The sequence below is a fragment of the Heptranchias perlo genome, chromosome 13 (assembly GCF_035084215.1).
Source record: "Heptranchias perlo isolate sHepPer1 chromosome 13, sHepPer1.hap1, whole genome shotgun sequence".
NCBI classification, from domain to species: domain Eukaryota; kingdom Metazoa; phylum Chordata; class Chondrichthyes; order Hexanchiformes; family Hexanchidae; genus Heptranchias; species Heptranchias perlo.
In genome coordinates, this window is record NC_090337.1 from 1,958,181 (window position 1) to 1,977,054 (window position 18,874).

The 18,874-nt window shown below is 49.8% G+C and overlaps 1 protein-coding gene across 17 annotated transcripts in view; it reads left to right on the forward strand.

Annotated features, from left to right (window-relative positions):
• Window positions 1-18,874, forward strand: part of lpp (LIM domain containing preferred translocation partner in lipoma) — a 507,683-nt gene that overhangs the window by 414,155 nt on the left and 74,654 nt on the right. For all 17 annotated transcript variants that reach the window (XR_010965395.1, XR_010965397.1, XR_010965396.1 and 14 more), the window contains one exon: window positions 9,866-10,079. Coding sequence is in view for 12 of the 17 variants with exons in the window: in XM_067994826.1 (XP_067850927.1) it covers window positions 9,866-10,079 (214 nt within the window). In the remaining 5 variants the exon portion in view is untranslated. The remainder of the gene's footprint in view (window positions 1-9,865; window positions 10,080-18,874) is intronic.

Sequence of the window (18,874 nt, forward strand, 5' to 3'; positions counted from 1 at the left end):
CGCGCCGGCCATCAAGCCCTGTCTACTCTAATCCCATATTCCAGCATTTGGTCCGTAGCCTTGTATGCTGTGGCATTTCAAGTGCTCATCCAAATGCTTCTTGAATGTTGTGAGGGCTCCTGCCTCCACAACCCTTTCAGGCAGTGAGTTCCAGACTCCAACCACCCTCTGGGTGAAAAAGTTCTTTCTCAAATCCCCTCTAAACCTCCCGCCTTTTACCTTGAATCTATGTCCCCTTGTTATAGTACCCTCAACGAAGGGAAAAAGCTCCTCAGTATCCATCCTATCTGTGCCCCTCATAATTTTGTACACCTCAATCATGTCCCCCCTCAGCCTCCTCTGCTCCAAGGAAAACAAACCCAATCTTCCCAGTCTCTCTTCATAGCTGAAGTGCTCCAGCCCCGGTAACATCCTGGTGAATCTCCTCTGCACCCTCTCCAAAGCGATCACATCCTTCCTGTAGTGTGGCGACCAGAACTGCACACAGTACTCCAGCTGTGGCCTAACCAGTGTTTTATACAGCTCCATCATAATCTCCTTGCTCTTATATTCTATGCCTCGGCTAATAAAGGCAAGTATCCCATATGCCTTCTTTACCACCTTATCTACCTGTTCCGCCGCCTTCAGGGATCTGTGAACTTGCACACCAAGATCCCTCTGACCCTCTGTCTTGCCTAGGGTCCTCCCATTCATTGTGTATTCCCTTGCCTTGTTAGTCCCTCCAAAGTGCATCACCTCGCACTTTTCCGGGTTAAATTCCATTTGCCACTGTTCCGCCCATCTGACCAACCCATCTATATCGTCCTGCAGACTGAGGCTATCCTCCTCGCTATTTACCACCCTACCAATTTTTGTATCATCAGCGAACTTACTGATCATACCTTTTACATTCATATCCAAGTCATTAATGTAGACCACAAACAGCAAGGGACCCAGCACCGATCCCTGTGGTACCCCACTGGCCACAGGCTTCCAGTCACAAAAACAACCTTCGACCATCACCCTCTGCCTTCTGCCACTAAGCCAGTTTTGTATCCAAAGTGCCAAGGCACCCTGGATTCCATGGGCTCGTACCTTCTTGACCAGTCTCCTGTGGGGGACTTTATCGAAGGCCTTACTGAAATCCATGTATACCACATCCACTGCGTTACCCTCATCCACACGCCTAGTCACCCCCTCAAAAAATTCAATCAAATTAGTCAGACATGATCTTCCCTTGACAAAGCCATGTTGACTATCCCTGATTAATCCTTGCTTCTCCAAGTGGAGACTAATTTTGTCCTTCAGAATTTTTTCCAATAATTTTCCTACCACTGATGTTAGGCTCACTGGCCTGTAGTTCCCCGGTTTTTCCCTACTCCCCTAGTGTCGGCCTCGATTATGAGCTCAAGTCTCTGGAGTGGGGCTCAAATCCACAACCTTCTGACTTGGAGGTGAGAGTGCTGCCCGCTGAGCCTGGCTGATACCGAAAGTCAAAGTCAAAATTACCCCCAACATCTTCAGGAAAGTAGAGTATTGGGAAATGTGCAGAAAGTCAAAGTGAAAAGGAAAAGTGGAAATCCATGACAATTGATGAGAAACTAACAAAATGTGCTCATGGATTCAATTAAGCAGAGAGGAGTTAAAACTGCCTTTATAAACAAATGTTTCTGCTGACAAGTCTCTTGGGAGTTTGCAGTGATGGAGCTCGATGTTTGACAGTTAATACCTTACTTTTCCTTTTCATATACTTTGCAAGTGATGACAGGTTATTTTACCCCCCAATGTTCTTGTCGAAATTCTAGAAGGAGTAAAGCTAACAGCTCAGGAGCGGAGAGCCCAGTCCCAGCCCGTTTAAACCCCAACACCCTCCTCACACCCCTGGCCAGCGCTAGGGGAGTGCTGCACTGTCGGAGGGGCAGTACTGAGGGAGCGCTGCACTGTCGGAGGGTCAGTACTGAGGGAGCGCTGCACTGTCGGAGGGTCTGTCGGAGGGGCAGTACTGAGGGAGCACTGCATCTGTCGGAGGTGGCAACTTTCTGATGAGATGTTAAACCGAGGCCCCGTCTGCCCTCTCAGATGGATGTAAAACAACCCACGGCCTCTATTTCGAAAAAGAGCAGGGGAGTTCTCCTCAGTGTCCTGGGGCCAATATTTATCCCTCAACCGACATCACTAAAAACAGACGATCTGTTCATTATCTCATTGATGTTTGTGGGATCTTGCTGTGCGCAAATTGGCTGCCGAGTTTCCTACATTACAACAGTGACTACACTTCAAAGGCACTTCATTGGCTGTGAAGCACTTTGGGACGTCCTGAGGTCGTGAAAAGCGCGATAGAAATGCAAGTTCTTTCTTTTTGTATCAGGAGTCGTGTGCAGCGTGCCCCATGCAGCGTGTCCCATGCACCGTGTCCCATGCACCGTGTCCCATGCAGCGTGCCCCATGCAGCGTGTCCCATGCAGCGTGCCCCATGCACCGTGTCCCATGCACCGTGTCCCATGCAGCGTGCCCCATGCAGCGTGTCCCATGCAGCGTGCCCCATGCACCGTGTCCCATGCAGCGTGCCCCATGCAGCGTGTCCCATGCAGCGTGCCCCATGCAGCGTGTCCCATGCAGCGTGTCTCATGCACCGTGTCCCATGCAGCGTGTCCTATGCATTGTGTCCACCTGTCCAATGCAGCTTGTCCCAGGCAGTGTGTCTCATGCAGCCTGTTCCATGCACCGAGTCCCCCATCCCATGCAGCGTGTCCCATGCAGCGTGTCCCCCATCCCATGCAGCGTGTCCCATGCAGCGTGTCCCCCATCCCATGCAGCGTGTCCCCCGTCCGGTGCAGCGTGTCCCCCGTCCCATGCAGCGTGTCCCCATCCCATGCAGCGCGTCCCCCGTCCGGTGCAGCGCGTCCCCCGTCCCATGCAGCGTGTCCCATGCAGCGTGTCCCCCGTCCGGTGCAGCGCGTCCCCCGTCCCATGCAGCGTGTCCCATGCAGCGTGTCCCCCGTCCGGTGCAGCGCGTCCCCCGTCCCATGCAGCGTGTCCCATGCATCATGCGCTGACTCTCTGATCTGAAACCCAGTCCAGCCTGGGGCAGGGGAGCCCCCACTTGCCGAGGGAATCAATTCACGACTTATTTTTAAAGACTGTTTTTAAAGGAACTGTAAATGACACAGGCGGAGTTGTTAAATTTATGTTTCTTTCAGTGAAATATAACAACACCTTTTACAGGGCTGCTGTCTTTAGGGAGTTTTCTGGGTGGGCTTTGGGCCAGGAACAATCCAAGTCCGAGATATTTCAGGGTCTCTGCTGGGAAAATATTTACAGCTTTGGCCATTGAATTGCAAACTTTGTCTCAGATGGTTTTCATTTCAAAAGTTTGTGTTTTAAATAGATTCACTGTTAACCCAATCAGCTCAGTAACTCTGACATCGCATATCACACTGAGTTTGGGCCCACCTTGACTATAGCCTCGATCCTGCCCCAACTTTGGTTTTCTTCCCCTTTTCTCCACCCCACCCCCCCCCAAATTCTGCATCTATACAGCGGCGTTAACATAGATTGACATCTCAAGGTGCTTCACAGAGGCGTAATCAGACTCAAAGGGAGAATGAGCCAAAGCAGGGGATATTGGGACAGGTGACCAAAAGCCTGGTCAAAGAGGTAGGTTTAAAGAGGGTCTTAAAGGAGGAGGGAGAGGTAGAGAGGCCGAGGGGTTTAGGGAGGGAATTCCAGAGCGTAGGGTTTGAATAGCTGAAGGCACGGCCGCCAATGGTGGGGCGAAGGGAAAGGGAATGTGCAAAGTTGGAGAAACAGAGACTCCAAAGGTTGTAGGGCTGGAGGCGGCTGGAGATAGGGAGGGGCGAGGCCGTGGAGGGTTTTAAACAAGAGGATGAGAATTTTAAAATCGAGGCCTTCCCGGACTGGGAGCCAATGTAGGTCAGCGAGCACAGCGATGATACATGAACGGGACTCGGTGCGAGTTACGCTACGGGCAGCAGTTTTGGATGAGCTAAAGTTCATGGAGGGTGGAAGATGGGAGGCCGGCCAGGAGATCATTGGAATAACTGAGTCTGGAAGTAATAAAGGCACGGATGAGGGTTTCAGCAGCAGATGAGCTGAGGCAGGGGCGGAGACGGGTGATGTTACGGAGGTGGAAGTAGACGGTCTTGGTGATGGAGAGGATATGTGGTCAGAAACTCATCTCAGGGTCAAATAGGAGGCCAAGGTTGTCAACGGCCTGGTTCAGCGTCAGACAGTGGCCGGGGAGAGGGATGGAGTCGGTGGATGGGGAGAGGGATGGGGTCGGTGGATGGGGAGAGGGATGGAGTCGGTGGCCGGGGAGAGGGATGGAGTCGGTGGATGGGGAGGGGGATGGAGTCGGTGTTTGGGGAGAGGGATGGAGTCGGTGGATGGGGAGAGGGATGGAGTCGGTGGACGGGGAGAGGGATGGAGTCGGTGGCCGGGGAGAGGGATGGAGTCGGTGGCCGGGGAGAGGGATGGAGTCGGTGGCCGGGGAGAGGGATGGGGTCGGTGGATGGGGAGAGGGATGGAGTCGGTGGCCGGGGAGAGGGATGGAGTCGGTGGCCGGGGAGAGGGATGGAGTCGGTGTCCAGGGAGAGGGATGGAGTCGGTGGATGGGGAGAGGGATGGAGTCGGTGGATGGGGAGAGGGATGGAGTCGGTGGATGGGGAGAGGGATGGAGTCGGTGGCCGGGGAGAGGGATGGAGTCGGTGTTTGGGGAGAGGGATGGAGTCGGTGGCCGGGGAGAGGGATGGAGTCGGTGTTTGGGGAGAGGGATGGAGTCGGTGGACGGGGAGAGGGATGGAGTCGGTGGCCGGGGAGAGGGATGGAGTCGGTGGCCGGGGAGAGGGGTGGAGTCGGTGGCCGGGGAGAGGGATGGAGTCGGTGGACGAGGAGAGGGATGGAGTCGGTGGCCGGGGAGAGGGATGGAGTCGGTGGACGAGGAGAGGGATGGAGTCGGTGGCCGGGGAGAGGGATGGAGTCGGTGGACGAGGAGAGGGATGGAGTCGGTGGCCGGGGAGAGGGATGGAGTCAGTGGACGAGGAGAGGGATGGAGTCGGTGGCTGGGGAGAGGGATGGAATCGGTGGCTGGGGAGAGGGATGGAGTCGGTGTTTGGGGAGAGGGATGGAGTCGGTGTTTGGGGAGAGGGATGGAGTCGGTGTTCGGGGAGAGGGATGGAGTCGGTGGATGGGGAGAGGGATGGAGTCGGTGGATGGGGAGAGGGATGGAGTCGGTGGCCGGGGAGAGGGATGGAGTCGGTGGATGGGGAGAGGGATGGAGTCGGTGGATGGGGAGAGGGATGGAGTCGGTGGCCGGGGAGAGGGATGGAGTCGGTGGATGGGGAGAGGGATGGAGTCGGTGTCCAGGGAGAGGGATGGAGTGGGTGGCCGGGGAGAGGGATGGAGTCGGTGGCCGGGGAGAGGGATGGAGTCGGTGGCCGGGGAGAGGGATGGAGTCGGTGGCCGGGGAGAGGGATGGAGTCGGTGGATGGGGAGAGGGATGGAGTCGGTGGCCGGGGAACGCAGTTTGTGGTGGGGACTGAAGACAATGGCTTCAGTCTTCCCAATATTTAGTTGGAGGAAAATGACTGGAGGACGTCCCAGCCAATGAAATACTTTTGAAGCATAGTCACTCTTGTAATGTAGGAAACGCAGCAACCAGTTTGCACACAGCAAGATCCCGCAAACACTAATGTGAGAGAGGCTCTTAATAACATGGTGACCCCACTTGCAGTGGGAGAGGGGAGTGAGGAATTTCGACTGTTTCTTTCAACACGAACGAGAAGGCAATGCAGCTCCTCTACACATTCAGGGTGAACCTAACCTGGTCAGGCCCCGGCCGGAGTATTGTGTCCAATTCTGGGCACCGCACTTTAGGAAGGACGTCAAGGCCTTAGAGAGGGTGCAGAGGAGATTTACTAGAATGGTTCCAGGGATGAGGGACTTCAGTTATGGGGAGAGACTGGAGAAGCTGGGATTGTTTCCCTTAGAGCAGAGAAGGTTAAGGGGAGATTTAATAGAGGCGTTCAAAATTATATGGGGTTTTGATAGAGTAAATAAGGAGAAACTGTTTCCAGTGGCAGAAGGATCGATAACCAGAGGACACAGATTTAAGATAATTAGCAAAAAATCCAGAGGGGAGATGAGAATTTTTTTTACGCAGCGAGTTGTTATGATCTGGAATGCGCTGCCTGAAAGGGCGGTGGAAGCAGATTCAATAATAACTTTCAAAAGGGAGTTGGCTAAGTATTTGAAAAGGGGAAAGCTTTGCAGGACTATGGGGAAAGAGCAGGAGAGTGGGACTAATTGGATAGCTCTTTCAAAGAGCTGGCACAGGCACGATGGGCCAAATGGCCTCCTTCTGTGCTGTACGGTATACGATTCTATGAACCCAGCTCATACCAATGACCAAACCGAGCCCTGTCCCAGTCTGTACAGTTCAGGTATTCCGAGGATCTCCTCTCCTAATCATTGGGAGAGCCTCTCTAACCTGCTCTGTAACAATAAACCTGGCTTCTAACACTCGGCTGCATTAACATAGCGGGGTCATTGAGTCGTCAGTCTTTAATAACCTCGTTTAAGGCGTCATTGGATGACATGTCTGCTGTGAGCCTGGGACCATATCCAACTAACAGCAGCAGGATGCCCTCCTCTCTGATTACCCGTCCTGATTACAGTGCATTTGGGAGCTTTCCAATAGGGACACAGTCCAACTGGGACCTTGGTATTTTATAATGCTGTGTACTCAGCCTCAGAATGGGGGGGGTGGTGGGAGGCTGTCAGATACTCCTGGGGAGGGAGGGGGATAAGCAGCAAACTCCACCGAGGAGCAAATTAAATAGTGCACATTCTTGTTTTTTTTATGATTATAGTTCCCAGTGGAAGTCAAAACCCACAGCACAAAACGCCCCTAATTCGGCAATAATTGGCTCTAAATTGCTGATCTCACTCTGAGAGGTCACAGGAGGACTGCTGTGAGTGATGGAAAAATGTCATATTGGTGTATTGTGGGCCACACTTCAACAACACGTTGTTAGGAGAGAATAAAGAGAGACTTACTCTGTACCTGCCCTGGGAGTGTTTGATGGGACAGTGTAGAGGGGACCAAATGTTGGAATTTGTGCTTGGACGGTTGGAACCTCTTCAGACGGGGGATTGTGAAAAGGTGGAATACATGGCCCCAGGATCATTAAAATGGAGAGAGATACAGCCTTAGGCAGACTGGGGATTAAGGGACATGGAGACAGGGCCAAGAATTGGGGCTGTAAAGGATTGCTGGCAGAACCAATGACCAAAGGGAGTGGACTGAGTAGCGTCTCCTGAGCACACACTGCAGACTCGGAGTGATTGCGATGACTCGAATTCATGCACCGTTTCCCTGGGGGCACAGTCCATGCAGTCGCGTGCTTGTGCTGGTCCTGGCTCACAAACCCGACATTGATCACCTCTCCCTGCTCACTCCACATTCGAACACTCACCGAGCCTGTCGCACAGATGATTCATTATTTGTGTTGAACTGAGCAAGTCCTGCAGCTGCCGAACAGGCGCGAGATCCAGGGGGTTGTAGCACATAAATCTGAGAAACCTCCAGTGCAGGTCATAACTGCAGTTAAACAGCAGTCCAAAGACCCTGCATTCCATGAGCAGAGGGGCTGAGTGCAGATGTGAAGAAGTTGGACTGTGCGGTTTTGTTCAGACCCCCACCTGGAGCACGTGTGACGTTTTGGACCCCTCCTCACGGGATGGAGATTCCTGCCCCTGAAAGGGGAGAGAGGGGGCAACAAAGATGATTCCAGGTATCAGGAAAGGTGAATGAAGTTCAGATAACAGGAGATTACACAATGTCCTCAGTGCAGTTTGAAGAATTATTTAGGCACTGGGCAAAATTAATCTGGGCAATTGTGTTGAATGTGGAATTTTTTCTCACCTCCCCTTTATTCCTTATGTGATTATCTTACATTTGTCCTTCTGATTCCATCCAGCAGTCCAATCTATCGCTGCTTAGCTTTATCACAATCACCTTCATAATCTTGATGTCCTCTGTGCGGTCACCCCTTAACCCTCTCCACTCTAGTAAAAAAAAAGCCAGATTTTCCAAAGTCCCCTCATCCCGTGTATTGCCCGATTCAATCTACACTGCACTGTTTCCACGGCTTCTGTATCCTTCCAACAACAGATTACTCCAAACCAGGTCACGCTCAAGTTCAACATCACCTCTCTGCTTTCTTAACCTTCCCGTAGTCGATGTCAAAGAAAGAAAGTGCATTTTTACAGGGCCTTTCACCACCTCAGGACAACCCAAAGCGCTTTACAACCAATGAAATACTTTTGAAGTGTGGTCACTGTTGTAATGTAGGAAACGCAGCAGCTAATTTGTGCACAGCAAGATCCCACAAACAGCAATGAGATAGTAACCAGATAATCTTTTTTTATTGGTGTTGGTTGAAGGATAAATATTGCCAAAGGACACTGGGGAGAACTCCCCTGCTCTTCTTCAAAATAGTGCCATGGGATCTTTTACATCCACCTGAGAGGGCAGACAGGGCCTCGGTTTAAAATCTCATCTGAAAGACATTACCTCCGACAATGTAGCACTCACTCAATACTGACCCTCCGACAGTGCAGCACTCCCTCAGTACTGACTCTCTGACAGTGCAGCACTCCCTCAGTACTGACCCTCCGACAGTGTAGCGCTCCCTCAGTCCTGACCCTCTGACAGTGCAGCACTCCCTCAGTACTGACCCTCCGACAGTGCAGCACTCCCTCAGTACTGACCCTCTGACAGTGCAGCACTCCCTCAGTACTGACCCTCCGACAGTGTAGCACTCCCTCAGTACTGACCCTCCGACAGTGCAGCACTCCCTCAGTACTGACCCTCCCACAGTGCAGCACTCCCTCAGTACTGACCCTCCGACAGTGTAGCACTCCCTCAGTAATGACCCTCCGACAGTGCAGCGCTCCCTCAGTACTGACCCTCCGACAGTGTAGCGCTCCCTCAGTACTGACCCTCCGACAGTGCAGCGCTCCCTCAGTACTGACCCTCCGACAGTGCAGCACTCCCTCAGTACTGACCCTCCGACAGTGCAGCACTCCCTCAGTAATGACCCTCCGACAGTGCAGCACTCCCTCAGTACTGACCCTCCGACAGTGCAGCACTCCCTCAGTAATGACCCTCCGACAGTGCAGCACTCCCTCAGTAATGACCCTCAGACAGTGTAGCACTCCCTCAGTACTGACCCTCCGACAGTGCAGCACTCCCTCAGTAATGACCCTCCAACAGTGCAGCGCTCCCTCAGTACTGACCCTCCGACAGTGCAGCACTCCCTCAGTACTGCACTGGGAGTGTCAGCCTGGATTTTGTGCTCAAGTGGCTCAAACCCACAACCTCCTGACTCAGAGGCAAGAATTGCTGCCCACTGGGCGTCAGCTGAGACTGTGGATGTACTGTTGTTGTGTGAAGGGGAGCAGTGAACTGTGATGATCTATGATGCCCTGTGCTGCATTTCCCCCCACACCATTCATCCTGTCTCCCTCTCCAGCTCCAGCTCACCAAACATGGTGTCAATTTATGGGTAATTTTGGGCTCTGGACTCACACCCACTGGTTAATGAACTCTTGCTTTCCCCCATCGATTTCACATGGATTCCCTAAGCCAGCAGTGGGAGCACATTTTCATCCCATCAGGCCTTAGCTGGGCTCAGAATCAATCCAGTGTCTCCGCCAAACCCCACATCATCCAGTTCCATTCTCCAGTTCAATACCAGGGATCCCTGGAGAGTTATCTCAGAGGAGAATGTAATAATGTGATTTTTGTTTTAGGCATTGCATTGGAAGCTGAATTCACAATCATAAAAACTTTCTCTTTCAGAATATCTACCAGCCTCCAGCTCCTGCTCTGGTTCCAGCTCCTGCTCCGGTTCCGGCTCTTGCTCCGGTTCCTGCTCTTGCTCCGGCTCCGGCTCCGGTTCCTACTCCGGTTCCGGCATCGAGTGCCACAGCTGCGAGACCCGAGGATGAGCTTGAACGTCTGACAAAAAGGATGCTGTTCGACATGGAAAACCCCCCATCAGACGATTACTTTGGTAAAGAAAATGAAAGAAGGAATAACTGATCCAAACCCAAATAATGAATGGACAACAACCCTTTGTGTGGAGAAATTTCTCCGAACCACTCTTCTCACTATCTTCGTGACAATTTAAAACTGATGACCCCTTGCCCTCTATTCACCTTCTCAAAACACTTCATAATTTGATAAACCTCTATTAAATCTCCTCTTCGGCTTCTCTGCTCCAATGGAAATAGTCCCAGTATCTCAAGTCTCCCCCTTTAAATATAGTTTCCCATTCCTGGCATCACTGACTTATTGGATAGCTCTTTCAAAGAGCCGACACAGGCACGATGGGCCAAATGGCCTCCTACTGTGCTGTACCTGCCATGATACTCTGATACTGTGATGCTGTGATCAGCCTGGTGAACCTACGCTGTACACTCTCTATGGCTTTAATGTCCTTTGTATAATCGGACACCCAAAACTGCACACACTCTCTAACTGCGGTCCTAAACAGTGTTTTGTGCAAATTTACTTCCTTAGTCTTATACTCTATAAAACGCCAATTACTGGAGGCTGTCCATTCCCACATCAGGCTTCGATCACTTAACATTTCCCATTTAGTACCCAAGTTGCTTTTACAATCTTCTGATTTGGATCCCGGGAGGCCAGTGACAGATTTGTTTTATCCAGTATTACCGCACACAGCGATTCCACAAGACAATGAAAAGCAGAAAATGAGTTTTAACAACAGACACAGGCTCCTGAAATCCGAATAAAAAGATTATCAAAGCAGCTTCACGTTACGCCAGCAGGAAGGGGAGACTTTTCCCCTTCAGCCAGGGGCTAGAACCAAACACAAGTCCTAAAGCTGAAGGCTTTGTCTCACCCAGTCCCGTGATAAGATGCTTGTGAGCCCCATTGATTGGTAGCCAGCACTGTGCCTCATATTGTGAGTTGGTTACGGGGGTCGATTTACAACTTACGACGAGTGTAAAATCAGCCGCCTGATTGAGATCGATAGAGAAAAGAATCTGGTGCTTTCTGTAACCAGCCCGCGATCTGCAACATTGATTTTATACCCGGGCCACAAGTTGAAAATCGACCCCATAGTCTTAGCGATGTGTGATGGATCACGATGCGAGTGGCAGCTCCCCCTTTAGAACATCCTCCTGTTTATATTGTACAGTTTGTTCTGTTGGGAAAAAATTAGCATTTTCCTCTCACAGTGCTGCTCGGCCCAGCTAATGGCATTGAGTTAATTGTGTCTCCACAGATCGCAGCAATCTGCCTGTACGCTGGGGGTGTTGCTGTCAGCTGCAATCCATTGTTTAGCTCATATTGTTCCCGATGCTACAGTTTCAGTGTGGTGAATGTTTTTTCGAGGGTATTAGGATATCTCCCAGGTTTGGCAGGGCTCCTGTGATTCCAGGGAGAGGAGATTTAACTGTTTGTCTATTTATATTGCTGGAGAACAGCATCATTGCCAGGCTGCTGAAATCTTCTGGCTTCACTCCGTTTTTGAATCATAGAATCATACAGCACAGGAGGAGGCCATTCGGCCCATCGTGTCTGTGTCAGCTCTTTGAAAGAGCTATCCAATTAGTCCCACTCCCCTGCTCTTTCCCCGTAATTTTTTCTTTTTTTAAGTATTTATCCAATTCCCTTTTGAAAGTTGCTATTGAATCTGCTTCCACCGCCCTTTCAGGCAGCGCATTCCAGATCATGAAGGGCAGAGTAAATAATTGTTTACCCTCCCATACAAGAGAGGGCTGGAATACAAAAGTGAGGAAGTTATGCTTCAGGTGTACAGAGCTCTGGCCAGACCCCATCTGGAGACTGCCTTCAGTTCTGGGCACCGCACCTCAGGAAGGATATATTGGCCTTGGAGGGGGCGCAGCGCAGATTCACCAGAATGATACCGGGGCTAAAAGGGTAAAATTATGAGGACAGGTTGCATAGACTCGGCTTGTATTCCCTTGTATTTAGAAGGTTGAGGGGTGATCTAATCGAGGTGTTCAAAATGATAAAGAGATTTGATAGGGTAGATACAGAGAAACTATTTCCTCTGGTGGGAGAGTCCAGATCAAGGGGGAATAATCTTAAAATTAGAGCCAGGCCGTTCAGGGGTGAAATCAGGAAACATTTCTTCACACAAAGGGGAGTGGAAATCTGGAACTCTCTTCCCCCAAAAAGGCTGTGGATGCTGGGGGTCAATTGAAATGTTCAAGACCGAAATAGATAAATTTTTGTTGGGTGTCGAGGGATATGGAGCAAAGGCGGGAAAATGGAGTTGAGGTACAGATCAGCCATGATCTAATCGAATGATGGAACAGGCTCAAGGGGCTGAATGGTCTCCTCCTGTTCCTATGTACCCAAAAAAACACCCTTCTCCTCCTTAGCTCCTCAATTTCAGCCAGAAGTGTGTCCAGGCAAGCAGCTTTGAGGATTCTGCCAGTCTGAGTCCCTCTCTCATCTGCACCAACACAAGATTAATAAAGGGTTTCACTGTTGCTTCACTGTATCCTTTTTAATAATGTTGGATTCTGCACAGGGGGTTTGAGGCAAGTGCTGAGGCTGTGTTTTGAGGGAGTGAATGAAGCCTTGTGCGACCCTCTGTCCCAGCGTACACTCTCCTCTCTAACGACTCCGACCCTCTCTGTACACCCTTCCTTTCCACCCTACCCTCAATCAGAGGGTCCTTAGGGATCACTTCCAGCATTCTGGAACTCCCTCACTAAAACCCTCTTTGTTGTCTCCCTGTCCACTTTCAAGAACCTCCTCAGAAACAGCCTCTTTCCACTCCGGTTGGCACTAATCCCTCTTTGTAGAGAACCTTGGGATGTTTTGCCATGTTGAAGGTGTGAATTGCTCTTGAAAATCACCAGCACAGGAATATTCAGGAGGGTTTAATCTTGTTGCTGAATTAACCAACGGTTGGAATCATACTTTTATTTGGCATTCAAAAAAAAACTTGGAGCAAGACTGCCAATTATTTCAGAGCACATTAATGCAAACAAGCGTCCACAAATTGAGACATCAGACTGAAGCTGATTACTTTCGAGGTAGATTAAGCAGTCTTCCTCCCTTGTGGTACAGATTCAATATCAGTAACAAGGGATCGATCACCTTTAACTTAATAATATGAAAGTAGTTCTGAAATTTCTGCAAAAGACGTGAGATTGGGAATGCGGGCAGTGCCTCTCGGAGACTGGGGACTGTAAAATCATTTCATCAGTTTCCCAGCAGATCTTCATCAGAAGTTTTAGAATCATAGAATCTTACAGCACAGGAGGCGGCCATTCGGCCCATCATGCCTGTACCAACTCTTTGAAAGAGCTATCCGATTTGTCCCACAATCCTGCGCTTTCCCCATAACCCTGCAAATTAATTCTCTTCAAGTACATGTCCAATTGCCTTTTTAAAGTTCCTATGCATTCTGCTTCCACCACCCTTTCAGGTAGTGCATTCCAGATCTTAACAACCCTCTGTGTGAATAAAGTTCTCCTCATTTCCCCTCTAGATCTTTTGCCAATTATTTTAAATCTATGACCTCTGTTTTTTCCGACCCACTTGCCAGAGGAAACAGTTTCCCCCTACTTGCTCTATCAAAACATTTATTAATAATTTTGAATACCTCTATCAGGACTCCCCTTAACCTTCACTGCTCTGAGGAGAACATTCCCAGCCTCTCCAATCTCTCCATATAACTGAAGTCCCTCATTCCTGGTGTCATCCTGGTAAATCTCCTCTGCACCCTCTCCAAGGCCTTGACATCCTTCCTAAAGTGTGGCACCCAGAATTGGACACAATACTCCAGCTGAGGCCTACCCAGTGATTTGTAAAGGTTTAGCATGACTTCCTTGTTTATGTATCCAGTGCCCCTATTTAAAAAGCCAAGTATCCCATACACTTTCTTAACCGCCTTATCAACTTGCCCTGCCACCTTCAAAGATTTGTGAATATGGACCCCCAGGTCCCTCTGCTCTTGCACCCCCTCAAAATAGCACCATTTAGATTATACTGCCTCTCCATGTTGTTCCTCCCAAAGTGCATCACTTTACACTTATCCACATTAAATTGCATCTGCCATGTGTCTGCCCATTTCACCAGCCTGCCTATATCCTCCTGAAGCCTGCTACTATCCTCCTCACTATTTATTATGTTGCCAAGTTTTGTATCGTCCACAAACTTCAAAATTGTACCCCCTATACCCAAGTCCATGTCATTTATATATAACAAGAAAAGCAATGGTCCTAATACTGACCCCACTGCATACTTCTCTCCAATCAGAAAAACATCCGTTCACCACTACTCTCTGCCTCCTATCCCTCAGCCAGTTATGTCCTCAAGTTACCACCGTCCCTTTAATCCCATGTGCTTCTATTTCCGAAAAAATCTGTTCTGTGGAACTTTATCAAATGCCTTTTGAAAGTCCATATACACAACATCTACTGCACTACCCTCATCAACCCTCTCTGTTACTTCAACAAAGAACTCAATCAGGTTAGTCAGATACGATTTGCCTTTAACAAATCCATGCTGGCTGTCCCTTATTAATCCATGCTTCTCCAAGTGAGAATTAATTTTGTCTTTGACAGTGGTCTCTGGTAGTTTTCCCACCACTGATATTAGACGGACTGGCCTGTAGTTACCAGGTTTAACCCTCTCCCCTTTTTTGAACAGGGGTGTAACATTTGCAATCCTCCAGTCCTCCGGCACCATCCCCACCATCAGGCGCATGGGAACAACACCACCTGCACGTTCCCCTCCAAGTCACACACCATCCCGACTTGGAAATATATCGCCGTTCCTTCATTGTCGCTGGGTCAAAATCCTGGAACTCCCTTCCTAACAGCACTGTGGGAGAACCGTCACCACACGGACTGCAGCGGTTCAAGAAGGCGGCTCACCACCACCTTCTCGAGGGCAATTAGGGATGGGCAATAAATGCTGGCCTCGCCAGCGACGCCCACATCCCGTGAACGAATAAAAAAAAAATATCCGAGGAGGATTGAAAGATTGTGGTCAGAGCTTCTGCTAGCTCCACCCTTGCTTCCCTCAGCAACCTCGGATGCATCCCATCCGGACCGGGTCACCTGGTAATTTGGAGTGATGCCGACCTGTTCAGCACCTCCTTTCTATCTATTTTTATCCTATCCAATATCTCTACTCCCCCTCCCCCCTCCTCGACTGCGACATTAATTTCATCTTGTGTGAAGACAGATGTGAAATCCTCATTCAGTGCCACAGCCGAGCCCTCTGCCTCCACAAGAAGATTTCTGTTTTTTGTCCCTAATTGACTCCACCATTCCTTTAACTACCCTTTTACTATTTATATGGTTATAAAATGTTTTTGGGCTCCCTTTTATGTTACCCACTAATCTTTTCTGATACTCTCTCTTTGCCCTTCTTATATCTTTTTTCAATTCCCCCCTGCACTCACTGTATTCTGCTGGTTTTCGACTGTATTCTGTACCTGACATAAAGCTCCTTTTTCTGTTTTATTTTAACCTCTATGTCTTTTGTCATCCAGGGAGCTCTAGCTCTGGATGCCCCATCATTCCTCCTTATGGGAATATGCTTGGTTTGTACCCAAACTATCTCTGCCTTGAAGGCCTGCCAAGTCTTCTGAGATTGGTCATGGGAGATGCTTGTTATAAATGCAAAGCACTGAACAGTGGGCATATTTGTGATTAGCTCAATGGGCACTTGGTTGAAAAAAGCTTATTGTTGTTTAACAGATGGCCATGAAAGATTCAGGACCCAAAGTTGAAAGGATTACACCACCTGGTACCAAGATAAAGTACCTACTCCTACTCCTGCTCCTATTTTCTATGTTTCTATATTTCTATTACCAGTGCAATGCAGGATGTGAGTTGTAGCAGAGTGTTGGCAATCAAAGTACCTTCAGATAAATGATCCAGTCTTATGAACTGAGAGAATAGTAATGATATTTGCTGTTGACACCAAATCAGGAGGTATGACAAATTGTGATGAAGATTGTGAGACTTTTAAAACAAAATTGTTCTCGGGATATGGATGTCGCTGGCAAAGCCGGCATTTATTGCCCATCCCTAATTGCCCTTGAGAAGGTGGTGGTGAGCCGTCTTCTTGAACCGCTGCAGTCCGTGTGGTGAAGGTTCTCCCACAGTGCTGTTAGGTCGGGAGTTCCAGGACTTTAACCCAGTGACGACGTAGGAACTGCGATATATTTCCACGTCAGAACGCAGTATGACTTGGAAGGGAACTTGGAGTGATGGTGTTCCCATGACATTGCTGCTCTTGTCCTACTTGGAGGTAGAGGTCTCAGGGGAGGGAAGTAAGTTTGATGAATTGCTGCAGTGCATCCTGTAGATCATACACACTGCAGCCACAGTGCGCTGGTGGTGGAGGGGGTGCATACAGAGTTCAGTGGCAGGGGCATCAATCAAGTAAACTGCTCTGACCTAGACGGTGTCGACCTTCTTGTGTGTTGTTGCGACTGCACCCATCCAGATAAGTGGTGAATATTCCATCACTCTCCTGACTTGAGCCTTGTAGATGGTGGAGAGGCTTTGAACGGTTAGAGATGAGCCACTCATCGCAGATCACCCAGCCTCTGCCCTGCTCTTTTTTAAGCATTCATGGGATGTGGGTGTCGCTGGCAAGGCCAGCATTTATTGCCCATCCCTAATTGCCCTTGAGAAGGTGGTGGTGAGCCGCCTTCTTGAACCGCTGCAGTCCGTGTGGTGAAGGTTCTCCCACAGTGTTGTTAGGAAGGGAGTTCCAGGATTTTGACCCAGTGACGATGAAGGAACGGCGATATATTTCCAAGTCAGGATGGTGTGTGATTTGGAGGGGAACGTGCAGGTGGAGTTGTTCCCATGTGCCTGCTGCTCTTGTCCTTCTAGGTGCTAGAGGTCGCGGGTTTGGGAGGTGCTGTCGAAGAAGCCTTGGCGAGTTGCTGCAGTGCATCCTGTGGATGGTACACACTGCAGCCACCGTGCGCCGGTGGTGAAGGGAGTGAATGTTTAGGGTGGTGGATGGGGTGCCAATCAAGTGGGCTGCTTTGTCCTGGATGGTGTTGAGCTTCTTGAGTGTTGTTGGAGCTGCACTCAACCAGGCAAGTGGAGAGTATTCCATCACACCCTTGACTTGTGCCTTGTAGGTGGTGGAAAGACTTTGGGGAGTCAGGAGGTGAGTCACTCGCCGCAGAATACCCAGCCTCTGATCTGGTCTTGTAGCCACAGTATTTATGTGGTTGGTCCAGTTAAGTATCAGTCAGTGGTGACCCCCAGGATGTTGATGGTGGGGGATTCGGCGATGGTAATGCCGTTGACTGTCAAGGGGAGGTGGTTAGACTCTCTCTTGTTGGAGATGGTCATTGCCTGGCATTTGTCTGGCATTTGTCTGGTGCGAATGTTACTTGCCACTTATCAGCCCAAGCCTGGATGTTGTCCAGGTCTTGCTGCATGCGGGCAGGATTTATTGCCCATCCCTAATTGCCCTTGAGAAGGTGGTGGTGCTTCATTATTTGAGGAGTTACAAATGGAACTGAACACTGTGCAATCATCAGTGAACATCCCCATTTCTGACCTTATGATGGAGGGAAGGTCATTGCTGAAGTAGCTGAAGATGGTTGGGCCTCGGACACTGCCCTGAGGAACTCCTACAGCAATGTCCTGGGTCTGAGATGATTGGCCTCCAACAACCACTGCCATCTTCCTTTGTGCTAGGTATGACTCCAGCCACTGGAGAGTTTTCCCCTGATTCCTATTGACTTCAATTTTACTGGAGCTCCTTGGTGCCACACTCGGTCAAATGCTGCCTTGATGTCAAGGGCAGCCACTCTCACCTCACCTCTGGAATTCAGTTCTTTTGTCCATGTTTGGACCAAGGCTGTAATGAGGTCTGGAGTTGAGTGGTCCTGGCGGAACCCAAACTGAGCATCAGCGAGCAGGTTATTGGTGAGTAAGTGCCGCTTGATAGCACTGTTGACGACACCTTCCATCACTTTGCTGATGATTGAGAGTAGACCGATGGGGCGGTAATTGGCTGGATTGGATTTGTCCTGATTTTTGTGGACAGGACATACCTGGGCAATTTTCCACATTGTCGGGTAGATGCCAGTGTTGTAGTTGTACTGGAACAGTTTGGCTAGAGGCGCGGCTAGTTCTGGAGCACAAGACTTCAACACTACAGCCAGGATGTTGTCGGGGCCCATAGCCTTTCCTGTATCCATTGCACTCAGCTGTTTCTTGATATTACGTGGAGTGAATCGAATTGGCTGAAGACTGGCTTCTGAGATGGTGGGGATATCGGGAGGAGGCCGAGATGGATCATCCACTCGGCACTTCTGGCTAAAGATGGTTGCAAACGCTTCAGCCTTGTCTTTTCCACTAATATGCTGGACTCCGCCATCATTGAGGATGGGGATGTTTGTAGAGCCTCCTCCTCCAGTTAGTTGTTGAATTGTCCACCACCATTCACGACTGGAAGTGGCAGGACTGCAGAGCTTTGATCTGATCCGTTGGTTGTGGAATCGCTTAGCTCTGTCTATAGCATGTTGCTTCCGCTGTTTAGCATGCATGTAGTCCTGTGTTGTAACTTCACAGGTTGGCACCTCATTTTTAGGTATGCCTGGTGCTGCTCCTGCAATTCTGCTGCTGCTGATGGCCCACAGCGCCTCATGGATGCCCAGTTTTGAGCTGCTAGATCTGTTCTGAATCTGTCCCATTTAGCATGATGGTAGTGCCACACAACACGATAGACAGTGTCCTGAGTGTGAAGACGGGGCTTTGTCTCCACAAGGACTGTGCGGTGGTCACTCCTACCAATATTGTCATG